Raw genomic sequence first — 16,636 nt, 5'->3', positions numbered from 1 at the left:
GTACATGCGTTCATGTGCGCTGCTTTGCTTTAACCCCATCCTGCCCAGTATTCCGTTAATAGGGTCTGTATGCCCGGTGGGTGAAAAGGTTCAGCGATCATGTAACTACTGTGATTGGCTGTAGCTGGACCTGCCCGCTTCTGATCATTTGTGGGGAGCAACAGCGGTTTCTGACAGTTCAGTCTCTGTGCTGGAAGCATGCAGTGAGGGTACTCTGAGCACACAAACATTGGCTGCACAGTGACGTATATGTGCAGCGTGTGGGCATTAAAGCTCATGCTTTTGCCACCACGTGTGTTATGCGGGCGGCAACAGGTTAAATGCAGACCGGACGCGCATAAAGGTAATGCACACGAGTCACATAGAAAACCATTGTTTTCTTTATGCCCTTGCAGCGACTTGATATGGAGCGGGCATGCACACTGCACGTGGTGTGATTGTGTCTTTATACAAAAAAAATTATTGATCCTGACCAGGTTTTTTGGGCTGGAGAACCCCTCCTCCTCCTTATTAGTGGCCACCAGTACATAGGAGGAACCCCTTCAATTCTCCCACATAGAGGAGTTTGACTGCCATGGTTGAGACACTAGGTTATTTCATTCTATCACTAGGGTAGAACCCACTAATTCGGGGTACTTTGTCGCAGTAAGTGGGCTTAGCACTATATAACCATATAGTGTGACCAAACCCCCGTATTTTTTTTTAATATATTCAGGCGTTTTTAACTAGCCTTGCAGGATAAAATGTCATTCTTGAATGTGTGCGCTATAATCTGTTTTGTACTGTTCGTTGGTCCTGTAGCTGCACCATCTTGAATCTAAACAAATTATAGTGTGCCCCCCAAATATTTTTTTGTTTTTCCATACAAAAAAAAAAAAAAAAAGACTGCTCCATAAACAAACTTATGAGTTTGCATCAGATCATTTCAAAACAGTGCTTCCAGACAAAGCCATGCATCGGTATTGCGTAGGATCTTTCAACAATGCGGAGATCGAAAAATCAATTTTCAGCCCTACAGATGGTTTCTTTAAATGGATGTTGGTCTACGCAAGATCTTTCTTATGATCAAAGGAGGTTTAAAAATGCACGTTTCTTTATAAAGCTGTCTAAATAAAGCCTATGAGTAGCTTAATATTAAAAAAATAAAATGTTTTTATGAATAATTCTGATTTAAATGCAGGAGCAAAAGCCTGTTAAAAATCATACACAAAGCAAAGCACCTCTGTACTAAACACAATACTAAATTGAAAAGCAATAGTGCTGATCTCTGGTCAATCTCAGCAAGTGTGAAGTTTCCCGTCAATCAGTATTACCTCGTTTATGCACCGTACAGATAAACAAAGCCTCTTAGCTTTCTTGCCATTATCAGTAAATATAAAAGGTGCAAAACATGCTCTATGTTTTTAAATGGAATGTTATGACCAAGAGCGATTCAAGCATTGCGCAATTTAACAACCCTTAACCCGGAAGAAAATATGTACGTACATAACCCTGCCTATGTATTGTTCTAAACAAACAGCTAATATGTGAATTTAAAGAATGTACATATTAATTTTTTATGTAAAATTTTAAACACAGCAAGTACAAGGTCAGCCAAATGGCAGTGATTTTGCACAATTAAAGGGGTTATAAAGGTTCGTTTTTTATTTTCTAAATAGGTTCCTTTAAGCTAGTGCATTGTTGGTTTACTTACCTTTTCCTTCAATTTCCCTTCTACATTTTTTTTCTTTGTCTGAATTTCTCACTTTTTGTTTCTCCTCAGTAAGCTTGCCCCCATAATCCGAGCCGTTCTGGCTGGGGGTTAGTCAGCGTGCTCGCCCCCTCCCTTGGGACTACATTCTTGTGGGGGGACGCTGTGAACACAGGGATGTAGTCCCAAGAGAGGGGGCGAGCAAGCTGACTAACCCCCAGCCAGAACGGCTCGGATGACGGGGGCAAGCTTAATGAGGAGGAACAGGAAGTGAGAAATTCAGACAAAAAAAAATAAAAACACATTTAGAAGGGAAATTGAAGGAAAGGGTAAGTGAACCAACAGTGCATGAGCTTAAAGGAACCTATTTAGAAAATAAAAAATGAACCTTTACAACCCCTTTAAACTTTTTAAATGTTTTTAAGGCCAAGAAATGTGTGGCTTGCAAGACCAAGGCATGCCATATTTATTGCGATTTAACTACATTAACCATATCATATGTTGTCAATATCTTACCAGTGGTACCAATCGTCACATCCATCACAGCCAACCATTGGACTACCATCATCTGGTTTATTGCATCCCGGACAGATCCAGATCTGATTGCCCAATTCATCTCGGATCTACAAATAGAAAAATGTATTGTAAAGGCCTATATGGAACAACCCAACATAAAACACACCGGACACTATCAAGCTGCATGAAAATACCACAAATTGTGGACTTTGACATAAAAAAATTATGTATGTCAGACCAGGGCTTGAAGGCAGATTACATTAACTTTTGGAAGGGAAAGACCCTGACACCGTGCAATAAACTATTATCTGTGTTTACCTACTGCAGAATGCAGTATTTAAACCTTTGCCCAAATTCACCACATTTTTCTACAATGTACCTGGCATCCCCAAAAAAATGCATCAAAAGTAGAGCCATTGTATTTCATTAGATAACATTTATATGCAGGAAACCCTGTGCCAAAAACAGAAAGCTCAATTTATTCTAACAATAAATTTGAATACCTTATGTAGGTTCTTCACAAGACCTTGCAGAATATATGCAGCCAGTTTAACAAAGGGGTCAACTTTAAGTGCACTTCCTGCACATTAGGAACTGTAAAATAGTTTTTAAAGGCTCAGGGTTTTTTAACTTCCCGCATTCTATGCATGAAGGTTAGAAATCTGTGTGCAGCAAACCCCCGCCCCCCCCCCCCCCCCCATACGTACCTAAGCTCCCTCACGATCCAGCGATGTGCACAACAGCCGAGCTTCTCCCGGGTCTCATTCCTCATTGGCTGAGACAGAAGAGAGCAGGGGGTAGGGCCAAGTCACAGCTCTGTGTGTGTCCTATGAAAGCACAGAGCATTTTTGGAAGCTCTAACTTTTGTGTAAACCAATCATAAGCTAGATGGGATTTTTTTTTTACCCCAAAAAAAAAATTCACCAAAATGGTGGGTCGTTTTTTTGCTTATAGCCCAAAAAAAAAAACCGCAGAGGTGATCAATTGCCACCAAAGAAAGCTCCATTTGTGTGTGTGTGTGGGGGGGGGTGGGTGTCAAATTTTATTTGGGTACATCGTCGCAAGACCGCGCAATTGTCAGTTAAAATGAGAGTGCTGCAATGCTAAAAAATGGCCTGGTCATGAAGGGGGCAAAACCTTTGGGAGGTCAAGTGGATAAATGAACCTTTAATTCCTCCATCCACTATTTTTGTATGGATGGAGGAATCTGTTTTACCAAGTGGAAGTTCAAGCCTCTGCTGATGCAAGATTTGGCTGTCAGGTGCTACAGGTAGTTGTCTAGTTATGGCATTATCTTTATTTTTATGGAACTGTTGGCATGTGTTTGCTCCTTTGCCCACCCCTCATTGTTATGTATTGCTTTTGGACATCCCAGCCATCTCCACTATATCAGTTTCCAGTACAGAATTTTTTTTTTTTTTTGCAGTACAGTACAAGAGACAGGACTACTTCTACTTATGTTCCAATTCTTGCTTGCAAAAAAATAAATAAAAATGAGGATTGCTGCGAGTGTGAGGGGTTATAAGGATCTGACAGTTCTGTTTACCAGTGTCCAATCGCTAAAAGAAAGCAACATATAACACAGTCTTTAACTATGCCTACGTCCTAGCTGCAATATATGCGTGTATACACTTGTATGTGCGTAAATTGTTGTGTTCCATTTTTATTTTATGGCTCTGTACCCCTTTCGCTGTATTACTGATCTTTATGCAGCTGTGTATACTGTTCCATAAGAAACAATGCACCTGTGTTCAGATCAATAAAGTTTTATTTTTTTTACTCCCATGTGGCATTATAATTTTCATATATATTTTTTTAATTATTCTATGTGACTGTGAAGCACATTCCCCACCTCAGAAACATAAATGTGCTTGGAATATTTGCATACAGATTCAGTTGCAGGAGGAACACCAATAGAATTTTAAGTATTTGAATACTTTTATGTAGGCCAACATATTTATGTAAATCAAGAAGAACGTTCTCTTTAAAAATTCACTTTATTAGACTTGCTATGTTCCAAGCTTTGTATTTTTACTTATTAGCCAAACACTCCTATTCAACTTGCTGATAACATCAAGGGTATAAAACGTTGTTACTGAGTAACTTTCCATTTACTTTATGACATCGTTGTCACTTTGAAATAAAGGACAAGCAAAATTAAACTGGAAATGTAGCCCTACTGATGAGGTACTGTTCACCACTTTAATTCTGTTCGAAAATTGCCCTACCTGCAATACATTCCGTTTTGTGCCCATGTAACGTAGTGCTGAACCCAATACCACCCAATGTTTTTAAGCAATGTGAACAATCAGATCAACCACCATGTAATTTATTTTTTTCAAAAAAACACCAACCAGTAGGGCCACAGAAAACATCCAAATGTTTAAACTGAAAAGAAGATGTACATTTTTAAAGAATTTAAGTAATTTTGAAATTAATGGCAGCCACACGCTTCAAAAAAAGTTGACAGGGCCATGTTTACCATGGTACAGCATTCCCCCTTGTTTTAACACTGAAAACATTTGTAAACTGAGGAGAGCAGTTGTTGGAGTTTTGGAAGAGGAATGTTGTCCCAATCTTTCCGGAAATATAATTCTAACGGCTCAACAATCCTGCGTTGTCTTCATCGTATTTTTGGTTTCAAGATGCACCAAATATGTTCAGTTGGTGAAAGATCTGGACTGCAGTCAGGCCAGTAAAGCACCTGGATTTTTCTACTACAAAGCCAGGCTGTTGTCAGATGCAGTATGTTGTTGTGGAAAGCCATTCATGACAGTTAAAGTGTTACTAAACCCTCTTTTTTTTTTACATTAAACAAAACATGATATACTTATCTGCTCTGTGCAGTGTTTTTGCACAGAGCAGCCGGGATCCTCCTCTTCTCTTGTCCCTCCCTCCAGGTGCCCCCGCAGCAAGCAGATTGCTTTGGGGATACCCAAGCAGGTGTGCTCCCGAGCTGCGGCTCTGTGTGTCCATTCACTCACACACACACACACACGTGGCTCGGCACAACCCCCTCCTTCTCCTGATTGGCTCACTGTCTGTGATTCACAGCAGCAGGAGGCTGCCATAAGTGAATCAGTGCAAGTCCCTGGAGAGGCAAGGCTCTTGTGCACAGTATTTGGGGGGGGGGGGGGGGGGGGCTGCTGCAGACAAGTTTTTTTTTACTTTCATGCAAAGAATGCATGAAGGTAAAAAACCTTGTGCCTTTATAACAGTATTCATCACAATTATAAGCAATAACAGTGTAAAAAAATAAAATAAAAAATATGCTGATGAGAATACGTAAAAAAAAGTATTTTGTTCATTTTGGATAGAAAAAGGTAGGGTTCCTTTGCATACAGTTTTGCATGACCAGGCAATTGGTAGGTAAAGTAGCACAGTACTAAATAGCAAAAAATGCACTGGTCAAGAAGGAGGTAAAAATCTTACGAAGGTCAAGTTGTTAATTTAGTCCAGTCATGTGAACCTGTGTAAGGGAGCGCTTAACAAAAGCTGTAAATTCTGAGAATCGTGACGTCACCCATACAAAGGGTCCCGTGGCCCAGCCATTGTTGGTGCTCACGCTCACTGACACAGGGAAGCCAGAGCTGCAGATCACATGACCAGACCAAAGCAGATTAATAAAGTGGTAAATACACAGATTTTTTTTTTATTCTACAAAAGGGTATACAGGATATAGGGGAGGAGGAGGTAGGGAACGTTTTAAAAAGCAATTCATGTTTGGCTTTTCTTCTACTTTAATGTTTACAATTTTAAAGTAAAGGGAAATTAGAGAAGTCTTGACTACTGAGCAGTGAAATTGATTTAGTGTTTATAAAACACTACATCTATGTGGAATAGGAATAAACACATGTTGTAAAGAAAAAAGGATTAATCCTGACCACACTTACCACATAGGTGCTGACTGTCTCGGTGACTACACTCCTGTAAGGAACCTTCGAGTTTTCTTTGTTTGGTGCAGGGGTAGCAGGAGGTGGATTTGGAGCGGGGGATGCAGCTGCGGGGGCAGGAGGGGCTTGGACAGGAGGAGGAGGAGGCACAACAAGAACTGGAACGGGTGCTGGAGACGGGGCTGGTGGAGGCGATTTAGGCAAGGATGGTGTTGTAGTTGCCTTTACCTCTGGAGCGGGTACCACTTTGCTGATGACACTAGAAGACAAAAAAACTGATTAAATCTGGATCTTTTCAAACATAAAAAAAAAACAGGATTCCAATGATTCAGCAGCATGTCAAAAAACCTCATCTGTTTACAAAAAAGTACTGACAATGAAAGTCAAACAATGATTATGAAAGTTTAGAGAATTGGCACAAATAAAAGTAGATAAAAAAAAGTCAATAAAAAGACAGCTGGACCTGACTTATGAACATTTCCCATTCTCTGTTTTCCTTCCTATTAACATCGTACGTCCTTCTCCAACCGGTTCTCATACCTCACCAACAGTACATAACATTGTCTCCAACACTGCTGGAGAAGGCCAGGACTTGAGAACCTTTATTTTAGAAAGAACCTCTAAGAACACGGCATATTAATGCAGGGGCTTCTCTCCATACAGCAAATGTTTGGCAACTGATGCTCATTCAAGTCCCCCAAACATTTAATAATGCTTATAACCCAAGGTGTTAATTTTATCAGGAGCTGAAAAGACCCCACAGTCCCAGTGGGACAATACAACAAAATTAGCGCCAACAATTCAAAGTCCTAAATACCCCGATCCATATAAACGGCTTTCCAAAAGTTCTCAAGCTTTCCAAGTCAAATGTAGACCAGACTTCAACACTGTCCTCTCTGGTTAAGACATATGGCATAACTAGAGGGGAAAGTGTTAAAGTCTTAGGTCTACATTGGACTTGGAAAGATTGGGAACTTTTGTAAAGAAATGTATATGGACTGTGTTATTTAGGAGCACAGATTTTATGCTTATTTAAGAATGATGGATATACCAACTCATCCCATCTAATTCGTAGACTGGAGGAGAAAGATGTTTTTACAATCCTCAGCCAAGGTTCTGTGGTGCAGATAGGATTGCCACCTCATCCCTTTAAACCCGAACACATATATATTACACAGGTTTTGAGGCGAATTTAATGCAGATAAGGCACCAAGCAAGTTTAATTGGCACTTTAATCAGCCACAGAACCTGTGTAATTTATATTTGTTTGGGTAAAGGGCCGAGGTGGTAACCCTAGGCCCAGATAGTGGGGTTGTAGAAGGGGCATATCGGCAACTGAGCCTCACACCACCGAGATCAATGCAATGAAATGTTTCTTCCATGTCCGAACCCTCTTCCCACTGTTTTCCGACGACGGCTGCCACCTACATTTTACATTAAAGTTCTGTTGGCATCTTTATGAACACCTCTTTCCTGAGAAAGTACAAAGAATGCAAAGAAGAAACGTAGCTCCTTCGCAGTCTACAACTGTATGTTCTGTTCTTTATGCCATTTGACAAAATGGATTGGTATACATCCAGTGGGCGGTATTGGTGTAGCCCGCTCCAGAGAAATGTAAAGCAACTCATATGTCTACTGTAGATAGGGCGCAACATCGAAGGGGTTTTGTTCATATTCATGATATATGATATTTAAAATAATCAACCAGTTCTAGGCTGGGTTGTTTTGATACAAATAAAAACGTTGTAAAGTCCCTTTAGACCAGTGTTTTGCAATTAGCGGACCTCCATATGTTGCAGAACTACAAATCCCATGAGGCATAGCCAGATTTAGACAGCCACAAGCATAACACTCAAAGGCAGAAGCATGATGGGACTTGTAGTTTTGCAACAGCTGGAGGTCCGCTAATTGCATATCCCTGCTTTAGACGCTTTTCACACTAGCAGATTATAAAGTTGTGTAATTTTCAGTGCAACTTTGGAGTCAGAGTTTGAAGTGACTTTAATAAGACTTTTTCTACCCTCTGGAATTGAAGTGGTGTCAGTCAGATCAAAGTAGTGCATGAATCCTTTGCAGCGACTTCACAGTAATGTCAATTGGAACGGCTCTCAGAGAGATACATTGCATTTCACGTCCTAAAACTTTGGGTCTCATAAGTCGCAACCTAAGGCTGCATTCACACCTGAGCGTTTCGTCGCCTGAAGCGCGACGCCCCAAAACGCTAGAGGGGAAAAAATACATTCTTCTCTATGGAGATGGTTCACATCTCCACTACAAAATGCCTGATGCCGAACGCCTGAAGCCCAAACAAGTTCTGGACCCTTCTTTGTCGCTCGAATTTGGGCGTTTTACATTGGTGACCCTAGACCTGTAAAAAATCGCGGAAAAAAACATTGTTTTGTCGCGGCAAATCGCAGTAAAAAACGCTGCGTTTTGTCGTGGCAACACGCAGTAAAAAACGCCGCAAAACGCTACGCTCAGGTGTGAATGCAGCCTTAGGGATGTGGTGCTAGATTATCTTAGTTTGGATCCTTGGCATTATTTTGGCTGAACAAAAGGAGAAAAAAAAAAAAAAACTAGTGTGTTGCGAGCTTTAATCTCGGTTGTGCCTAGAAAAAAAAAAAAAAGTGACAGTTTTCACCAACCCCAATTTTTTTTTCTAATGAATGTGGGTACATTTAGTCCTGTTCACACTGGTGCGATGCAGGAAAAGCAGCGACTCATGCCAATTCCCGCATCGCACCTGAATCCACACCGATTCACACTGAGATCTGCGAACCGATGGTGAGAGAAAAAAATAAAAAATCGGATCGCATGGGTGTAAACACCCATGCAATCCAATTCCAGTGCAGACCAAAAAAAAGGTCCTGCACCATTCTGATGCGAATGGGATTTCAGCCATATAGTTTGTATGGCTAAAAATCGCACGTGATCTGCAAATCATATGCGACGTCTGTAATCTCACCAGTTTGAACCAAGCCTTAATGGCAACAAACACGACGTGCCATGTTTTAACCCTTTGTAAAACCATTCTATTCCAGGCTTTGTAGAGTCTTTACTATAGACACCACGATACACAGGTGTAAATTGTCTCTTCGTTACTCAGGTTACCTGCTAGTCATATGCTAAATACTACACTTTGAATCTAGGAGGATGTCTACAAAACAAAGTAATGTGCCTTTACTTTTCCCTTTAAGCCCTAAAAGATAAGAATGTTATGGCTGAACAAAAAGTGTATGCTGGTGCTATTACCCTGGAATTTGCATCAACAGGAACCAGACAAATAAGACAATACAATCGCACATGAAAGGTAGCACTGTAAGGTTATTTCTAACATCAATTATACCAAATTATAGTAATTGTGTGCGACAGAAACCGACTTGACATTGCTAGTATTTTACAACTAAAAATGCCATATTTCCATGCATTTAGTCACGATTAGCTTAATTTATATAATATACGAATGCTGCTGTAGCTTTCTGTAAAGAAAAAACCTGACAATGAGTGTCAATTGCAAAACGCACAACATCAAAATAAGTTACTCAAAACTGGATTGCATACAAAACACAGGAAAGAAGAGAAAATACCAGCAAAATAAAATCCACATACGCAGCTACAGAGTCTACACATTATGGATTCTGTTCTAAATCACAATTAGAATTGCAAAACAGTTCTAAAAACAGGCTTGGACCACATGGGATGAGAACTGTTCTTCTCCCTGCTGATTAAATAGGAACAGTGGTATGCATTAACAATAAGCAAAGTCATTTGTATTCAATGTGATTAAAAATAATTAAAACACACATAAAGAAGTGTAGACATCACAAATCAGTAAATATGGAGTCTGGAGTTTGAAACAAAATGTGGGAACTACTCGAACGAACATTAATAGAGACCAATTTTAGTGCTGATAACTTTTATCTCCAAGATGAAGGAGTGTCTAAGTCTTTCAGCTTCGAACATTAAAGACATTACAAATATTTGCTAATTCAATACTTCCTTCCTGAAACGGTTCTAGGAGCAAAGGATTTCTGGCAGGCAGAAAGGCAAACGCGTAAACACTGTAACTTCAGCAGTTAAAATGTTTCCTGCTGACTTCCTTAGTAGTGTCAAGTAGAGTCTACTCAAAGTTTAATATATAGAGCCTTCAGGCCAGCATCCAGGCTAACATGGACACACAGGTAAACATAGTCCAAAACGGAACACCACTTCTAATCCCTTACACCGATACAAACATGATATTCAAACTTTTATTCCTCAATGCTTTTATCAATAAAAAATAAATAAAAAAAAGGACACACTACAATGTTGGGCTTACTTATGTTTTAGATCTTTAAACCGTTTACCCACTTGCTACCCAGGCCAATTCTGACACTTTGTTTCTACTTTTAAAAATACTTTTTTTTTTATTTGCTACAAAACTATTCATAAATCACAAACATTTATATTTTTTTCTTAGAGACCCTAGGGAAAGAAATGTGGTCGTTTTTTTTTTGGAAACAATACCGTTTTATGCATAAAAACAAAACAAAAACCAAAACAAAATAAAAAAAAAACGGTAAAGTTAGCTCAATTTTTTTATGCATAATGTGAAAGATGTTACATCGAGTAAATAGATACTCAACATGCCACGCTTTGAAATTGCGCACACTCGTGGAATGACGCCAAAGTTCGGTACTTAAAGCGGGGGTTCACGCTAAAAAAAAAAAATTTTTTGGTCTACCATGCCATCCAGCATACTAGAGTCAGCTACAGTATGCCTTTATTTTTTCCGCTGTACTCACAGTTTAATCCATTAGTTAAGTTTCAGACTCCCGCGGGGAGTAGGCGTTCCTATGAAGAGGGGAACATGATTGACGGCTGGCTATGGCGCGCCGCGCTTCCCGAAAATAGCCGAAATAGGACGTGGCTCTTCACGGCGCCTGCGCAGTCAGCTCCTAGTCTGTGCGCAGGCGCCATATAGCGCCGTGAAGAGCCGAGTCCTACTCCGGCTATTTTTGGGAAGCGTGACGCGCCATAGCCGGTCGTCAATCATGTTCCCCTCTTCATAGGAACGCCTACTCCCCGCGGGAGTCTGAAACGAAACTAATAGATTAAACTGAGTACAGCGCAAAAAAATAAAATAAATGCATACTGTAGCTGACGCTAGTATGCTGGATGGCATGGTAGAAAGTTGTTTTTTAGGGTGAACCTCAGCTTTAAAAATCCCCATAGGAGACACTAGCATTTTTTTTACGTTTAACTGTTTAGAGTAAAGCCTCGTACACACGATCGGACTTCCTTCGGACGAATCCGTGTATTTTTGTTCAAAGAGCGTTGTCTGTGAACTTGGTATGCATACACACGGCAGAACATTTTCAGCCAACAAACACGAACGTAGTGACGTACTACGTGTTTTTTTCTGCTCTTTAGCACCACCCTTTGGGCAACTTCTGCTAATGTTGTCTTATGGTTAGCATTGCTTCTGAGCATGCGTGTTTGTACTTTGGATTTTAGTCCGTGGGATTTGTGTACACACGGTCAGATGATCAGACGTAACACATTTGTTGTCGGACAATTTGATAGCATGCACAGCCAACATTTGTTGTCGGAAATTCCGAGCATACACAGTCGGATTATCCAACAAAGCACGACCATCGGAGAATTGTTGTCGGAATATCCGATCATGTGTACGGGCCTTTAAAGCATAAGGGTAAAAAAAAAAAAAAAAAAAAAAAAAACTTTCAACCTTTACAACCACTTTAAATAATGCAAAGTAACTAAACCCATGAGATTTTAGTCGACAAAAATGTAATAGAGATTTTATTTGACTAAAATGAAAATGGCATTTTAGTCAAAAGACTGATTAAAACTAAAAATGAAGTAAAAAGTAACACTGGTGTCAAACCATCCAGGATTTATAGCAGCGACAATTACTGCATGGTGTCTATAGCCATTATTGAGCAACAATGTTCATGGGCTACTCCACTTGGGATCAGTCACCTACTGGCAAATCAATCTCAAACAGAACAGTTAGTCACTTTGTTTTTGATTTTTTTCTGCCAATTCATCCCCAAGATTATTTTACAGGATTCATATAGTATTAACAGTTTGTGCAGCGCTTTACAATATAAAAGGGGGCAGTACAAGTCGTTCATGGTTATATATTATACATCAATTACTCAAGAGAAATATTATTTGGCACCGGAAGGGGGAGGGGGAGCGGGAGCCGATACCCGTCAAATCCAGGTATCTGCTCCCACTTCCGTAATGATTTCCGCAATCTTGTGCGGCGAACTATGCAATGTCCGGCCCTTCCTCATTCCCCCCTGCTGCCTTCTGGGAGAGACACGGGTCCTAGAGGACAGCAGGAACCAGAAAACGCATTTGCGGTAGGAAAAAGGCGGTAACGCCATAAGGCTTAACTTCTCATTTCCCTTCATAAGGATGCCTGCATCCAGAGCTGAGGGACAGGTCGGCTTCGGGTGCCGACATCATGGGCTCCCTGGACAGGCAAGTATCCATATATTAAAAGTCAGCAGCTGCAGTATTTGTAGCTGCTGACTTATAATTATTTTTACCCAGGTGGAACTCCACTTTAATGCGCACTAACTCTTCCGTTGCCTACACCACTGAGCTCCGCTGAGTAATCACTGCCCAAATAATCTTCTGAAATGTGTAGTTTCTTGAAGTGTTGGATACCTGCTCTCCTACTGTATATGTGTTCTCCCACCCTCCTACTTAACTACTGTGTCCTGTATTGATGTAGGGTCTGGCAAGAGGAATACAATAAAAAGGAGGTGGGGGACCACAAAACTGGTAGTGTCAGATTCTGAAGATCCATTACCCAACTTGCACATTTTTACTTTGCAGGTCCATCTTGACCGTGTGTGGCATACAAGCTCCAAAAACCTAGAGTTAAAGCGTTAACCCCCGACAGTCACGTGTACTCAACATGTCTCTGGATAGGCATGTGCGAGCACCTGGCCCATGTTGCCATTGAGGTATTGGACCATTCACCAAACTTTTTAGACACCTCGTACAGCAAGAAAAGGAAAAGTGCAACACAGTAGTATCATGATGCACTAATAACTAGATTTATTTGCACAGATATCGGTGGACGCCACATGCAGGTCCATTCTTACATGTAAAATGTAAATAGTGTTCCATTTTGGCAAGACTGATCATTGTGACCCGCAGATTATGCAGAAACAGTGGCAACTCTATACTTTAACTTCCACATGAGCAACACGGGTTCAGGTCAGCTGCATGACCATGGTTTGCCAGCTAAGAAAATCACACCAGCAAACAGCTGTAAGACGGCTTGTTTATTTGAAGTGATTAGATTTAAATTCCTGTGGCGCTTGCTTTCTTAAATGGGCTACATTATTAACTTCTGTGGCTTTCTAAGAACTAGAGAAAAAAAAATGCCTTCAACCCATCTCTACCTGCCGAAGGCTGTTTCTCATTGTACCGTTTTATCATAAAATTCAAAGCAGAAATCAGATTTCACCGATTTCTTTCATCCTAGGTCTCCTTCCCGAATAAAGACTCGAAGATATGAGCTTTTATTTACAATATAGGCTATAAATCAAAGGGTTAAAACAAGTTCTCGCCCTATATGCTGTACACCGCTACTACTTTTTTTGCTTTATGCAGTCACTCAGCAGTCTTTAATGCGGCTATCCAGCTGTTAACAGTTTTTATTTCTTGGTAATAAACCACTAAACTCCACATTGTAAGGCCCATTAGCACAGCAATAAACATGGACTGTCGCTGCCAGAGAACCATTGTTTAACTTTTCCCAAACAGTGGTTTACCCTTCCACATTCTTCTCCCTGCAGTATCATTTCTTCCTCCTCATTTAATTCCACTGCAGGTTCTCCTTCATAGGCTTCTGTTGAATGAGCAATCTCTAGCAAAGTAACCAACACCGCCCACAGCTGTATCCCACAATAGGCCCATGCTGCTAGCATTACTTTTTCTGAAGGATTTGGTCACGCTGCCCTAACTGCTGCAGACACTAGCCTTATTCATAAAAACGTGCAGAAGGAGGGATTTTCAGCAGGATTCCTTTACCTGTTTCCCCACCACAAAACAGTGAAATAAATAGATTGGGTCATAAGATGCTTGGCCTGAAATGCAAACCAACAGCTTGACAAGTCAATAAAGAGCCACCCATTCTTACTCAAACACTGAGAAAGCTAAGGTTAAGGGCAAACACTATTTGAATATGACCATGAGGGGAACCTTAATGAACTGTAGTCTTCAATTTCGGAATACAAACACTAAGGTTAGCGCTATTTAAATGGCAAGGCCAAAGCCGAGATGGGATGCCTACCTTTATTTATGCATCTTAAAGCAGCAAATAGTGAGTGCTGAGCTCCGATAACATTTACAATACATTAGAGCAGAAGTATAGAAATTTGTGTCAACACTACAGATAATCAAGGAGACTGCAGGCTCTAAAAAAATAAAAAAGTTACTGCATTTATTTAAAAAAGTTTTAAAAGAGATGTACAGCCAAAGCTTGACTAGCTGTACTTCACCTGTGGATCACAGGAGTGCAGTTCCTTCTGTGACCAGTTTTCAGCAGACAATGGGCGAATGTCAAAGAGCCAGTCCACGCTGGGGCAAGATCGTGACAATCTGGTCGGGATCCGCCCACAACCCTGGACCGCCACCTGGCTCAGCCTGAGCCTGACGCTCCGGCCCCCTCCACAGCCCAGTACTCCAATGAGCGAGGGGGTTGTTGTGTTGTCTGAAGAGCAGACTCCTCTGCTCAGGGAGCTCTGAGAACCGAGCAAAACGTGGTGTTTGATCACTCAGTTCTCACTCTTAAAACCAGTGGGAGACAGATGCAGCATCAGACAGATGATGCGTTCACCTAGGGAAGTATGATACTTAAAAAAAAAAAAAAAATATTCCTATACTTTGCATTTAACGTTGAAATAATTTACAAATCAAAATACAATAACTTTAAGGCCCCGTACACACGTGGAGACATGTCCGATGAAAACGGTCCGCGGACCGTTTTCATCGGACATGTCTCCTGGGAGCTTTTGGTCTGATGTGTGTACACACCATCAGACCAAAATCCCCGCGGACAGAGAACGTGGTGACGTAGAAGACACCGACGTTCTCAAACATGGAAGTGCAATGCTTCCACGCATGCGTCAAATCAATTTGACGCATGCACGGGATTTTGGGACGCTGGTTACACGTCATAACCAGCGGAAATGTCCAATTAGGTGTACTAACCATCGGCCATGTCCGATGGACATGTTTCCAGCAGACAAGTTTCTTAGCTTGCTAAGAAACTTTTGTCCGCTGGAAACCTGTCCGCTAGGCCGTACACACAGTCGGACATGTCCGCGGACCAGTTTCAGCGGACATGTTCGACCGTGTGTACGCGGCCTAACAGCTCATCCAATTTAAAGCTTAATGTACATTGTTAGGACTGTCCGACACAAATCTTCACCAGGATTGGAGGGGTATCACTTTGGGGATGTGTACTTGTGACAGGCCATAGGGAGAATCTCCAATCACTTGCTGTGTTACAATAACTAAAAGGAAAATCTCCTTGATGGCAAACAGCAATTTTGTAGTATTTTAGTTGTAGGCTGAGCTCATCCACTAGTATCAAGCTAATGTTAAACTGTAAGTTCACACTTGGCAAAAACATCCCAAAGAATGTTTTGTAAAAAGCTGCATATTTCAATACTGTGACCTCTTGGTCTTGCATATGGCAGAACATATTAAGCTGTGAACCAATGCCAAACTATGGGTGTTGCTTATGGCTCCAATAGTTTCTCTTCTATTGTAAACTGCTGGGTGTGCAGGCAAAAGATGGAGCTTCCCAGCTTTGTGATACAAATACAGAGAGATAAGCCGCACATCACTACAAGATCCTGTATGCGAAAAGTGAAAGCGCCTCAGCTCTATCCAGACCACCCAATGTATTTTGGCCCACCCATACCCATGATTAAGCGCCATAGGCATGGTGAAACGTGTGTGGGAATGAGCTTGATAAAGCCCAGGCTGAGGCTGTTTTCACATACAGGGTATTGTAGTGATGTGTGGCTTACAGGACTCTTCTCTCTTTGTAAGGACATATCAGGTGTTGCATGCGTGGCCCCAGGAAACGAATGAGCACTCTGTTTTGTTCCCTACCCACACATGTGCAGTCCGCTCTTTCACTCTTGCAGAAAGCTGAGCTGCGAGAGACAGCAGGGGTAGGGCACGAAGCGGAGTACTCATCTAATGCTTGGTATGTCCCACAGTTTATAGGATAGAGAGGGAAGGGAGAAGAAATGCTGAAAAAGGTATTTTTTTTTACAAAAGAGCACTGCATGTTCATGTACTGAGGTCACAATACTGCTTTAGCAAACGTCAGTAGGTGAACTATCCTTTAAATGCCAATAACTGGTATATTTGACAAGTTATTCTTCGCTGAGCACGAAACCGCTTCCATTCTCTCCCTTTTGTAAAAAAAAGCAATGGGCAAAAAAAAACAAAAAAACTCCAGACTCGTCTTGTGAATGCTAATTTGCATTAT

At 41.0% G+C, this 16,636-nt stretch overlaps 1 protein-coding gene across 1 annotated transcript in view; it reads right to left on the bottom strand.

Moving 5' to 3' along the window:
- The window catches only part of TAF3 (TATA-box binding protein associated factor 3), a 138,152-nt gene that overhangs the window by 3,095 nt on the left and 118,421 nt on the right, over nucleotides 1–16,636 (bottom strand). Inside the window, exons 5-6 of the mRNA XM_040343351.1 lie at nucleotides 6,100–6,358; nucleotides 2,207–2,313 (exon numbers count right to left, since the gene is read on the bottom strand). Coding sequence (XP_040199285.1) covers nucleotides 2,207–2,313; nucleotides 6,100–6,358 — 366 coding nt within the window. The remainder of the gene's footprint in view (nucleotides 1–2,206; nucleotides 2,314–6,099; nucleotides 6,359–16,636) is intronic.

Source organism: Rana temporaria, chromosome 3, assembly GCF_905171775.1.
Source record: "Rana temporaria chromosome 3, aRanTem1.1, whole genome shotgun sequence".
NCBI classification, from domain to species: Eukaryota; Metazoa; Chordata; class Amphibia; order Anura; family Ranidae; genus Rana; species Rana temporaria.
Note: the sequence above shows the minus strand (reverse complement) of the source record. Positions and strands in the feature narration are given on the sequence as shown.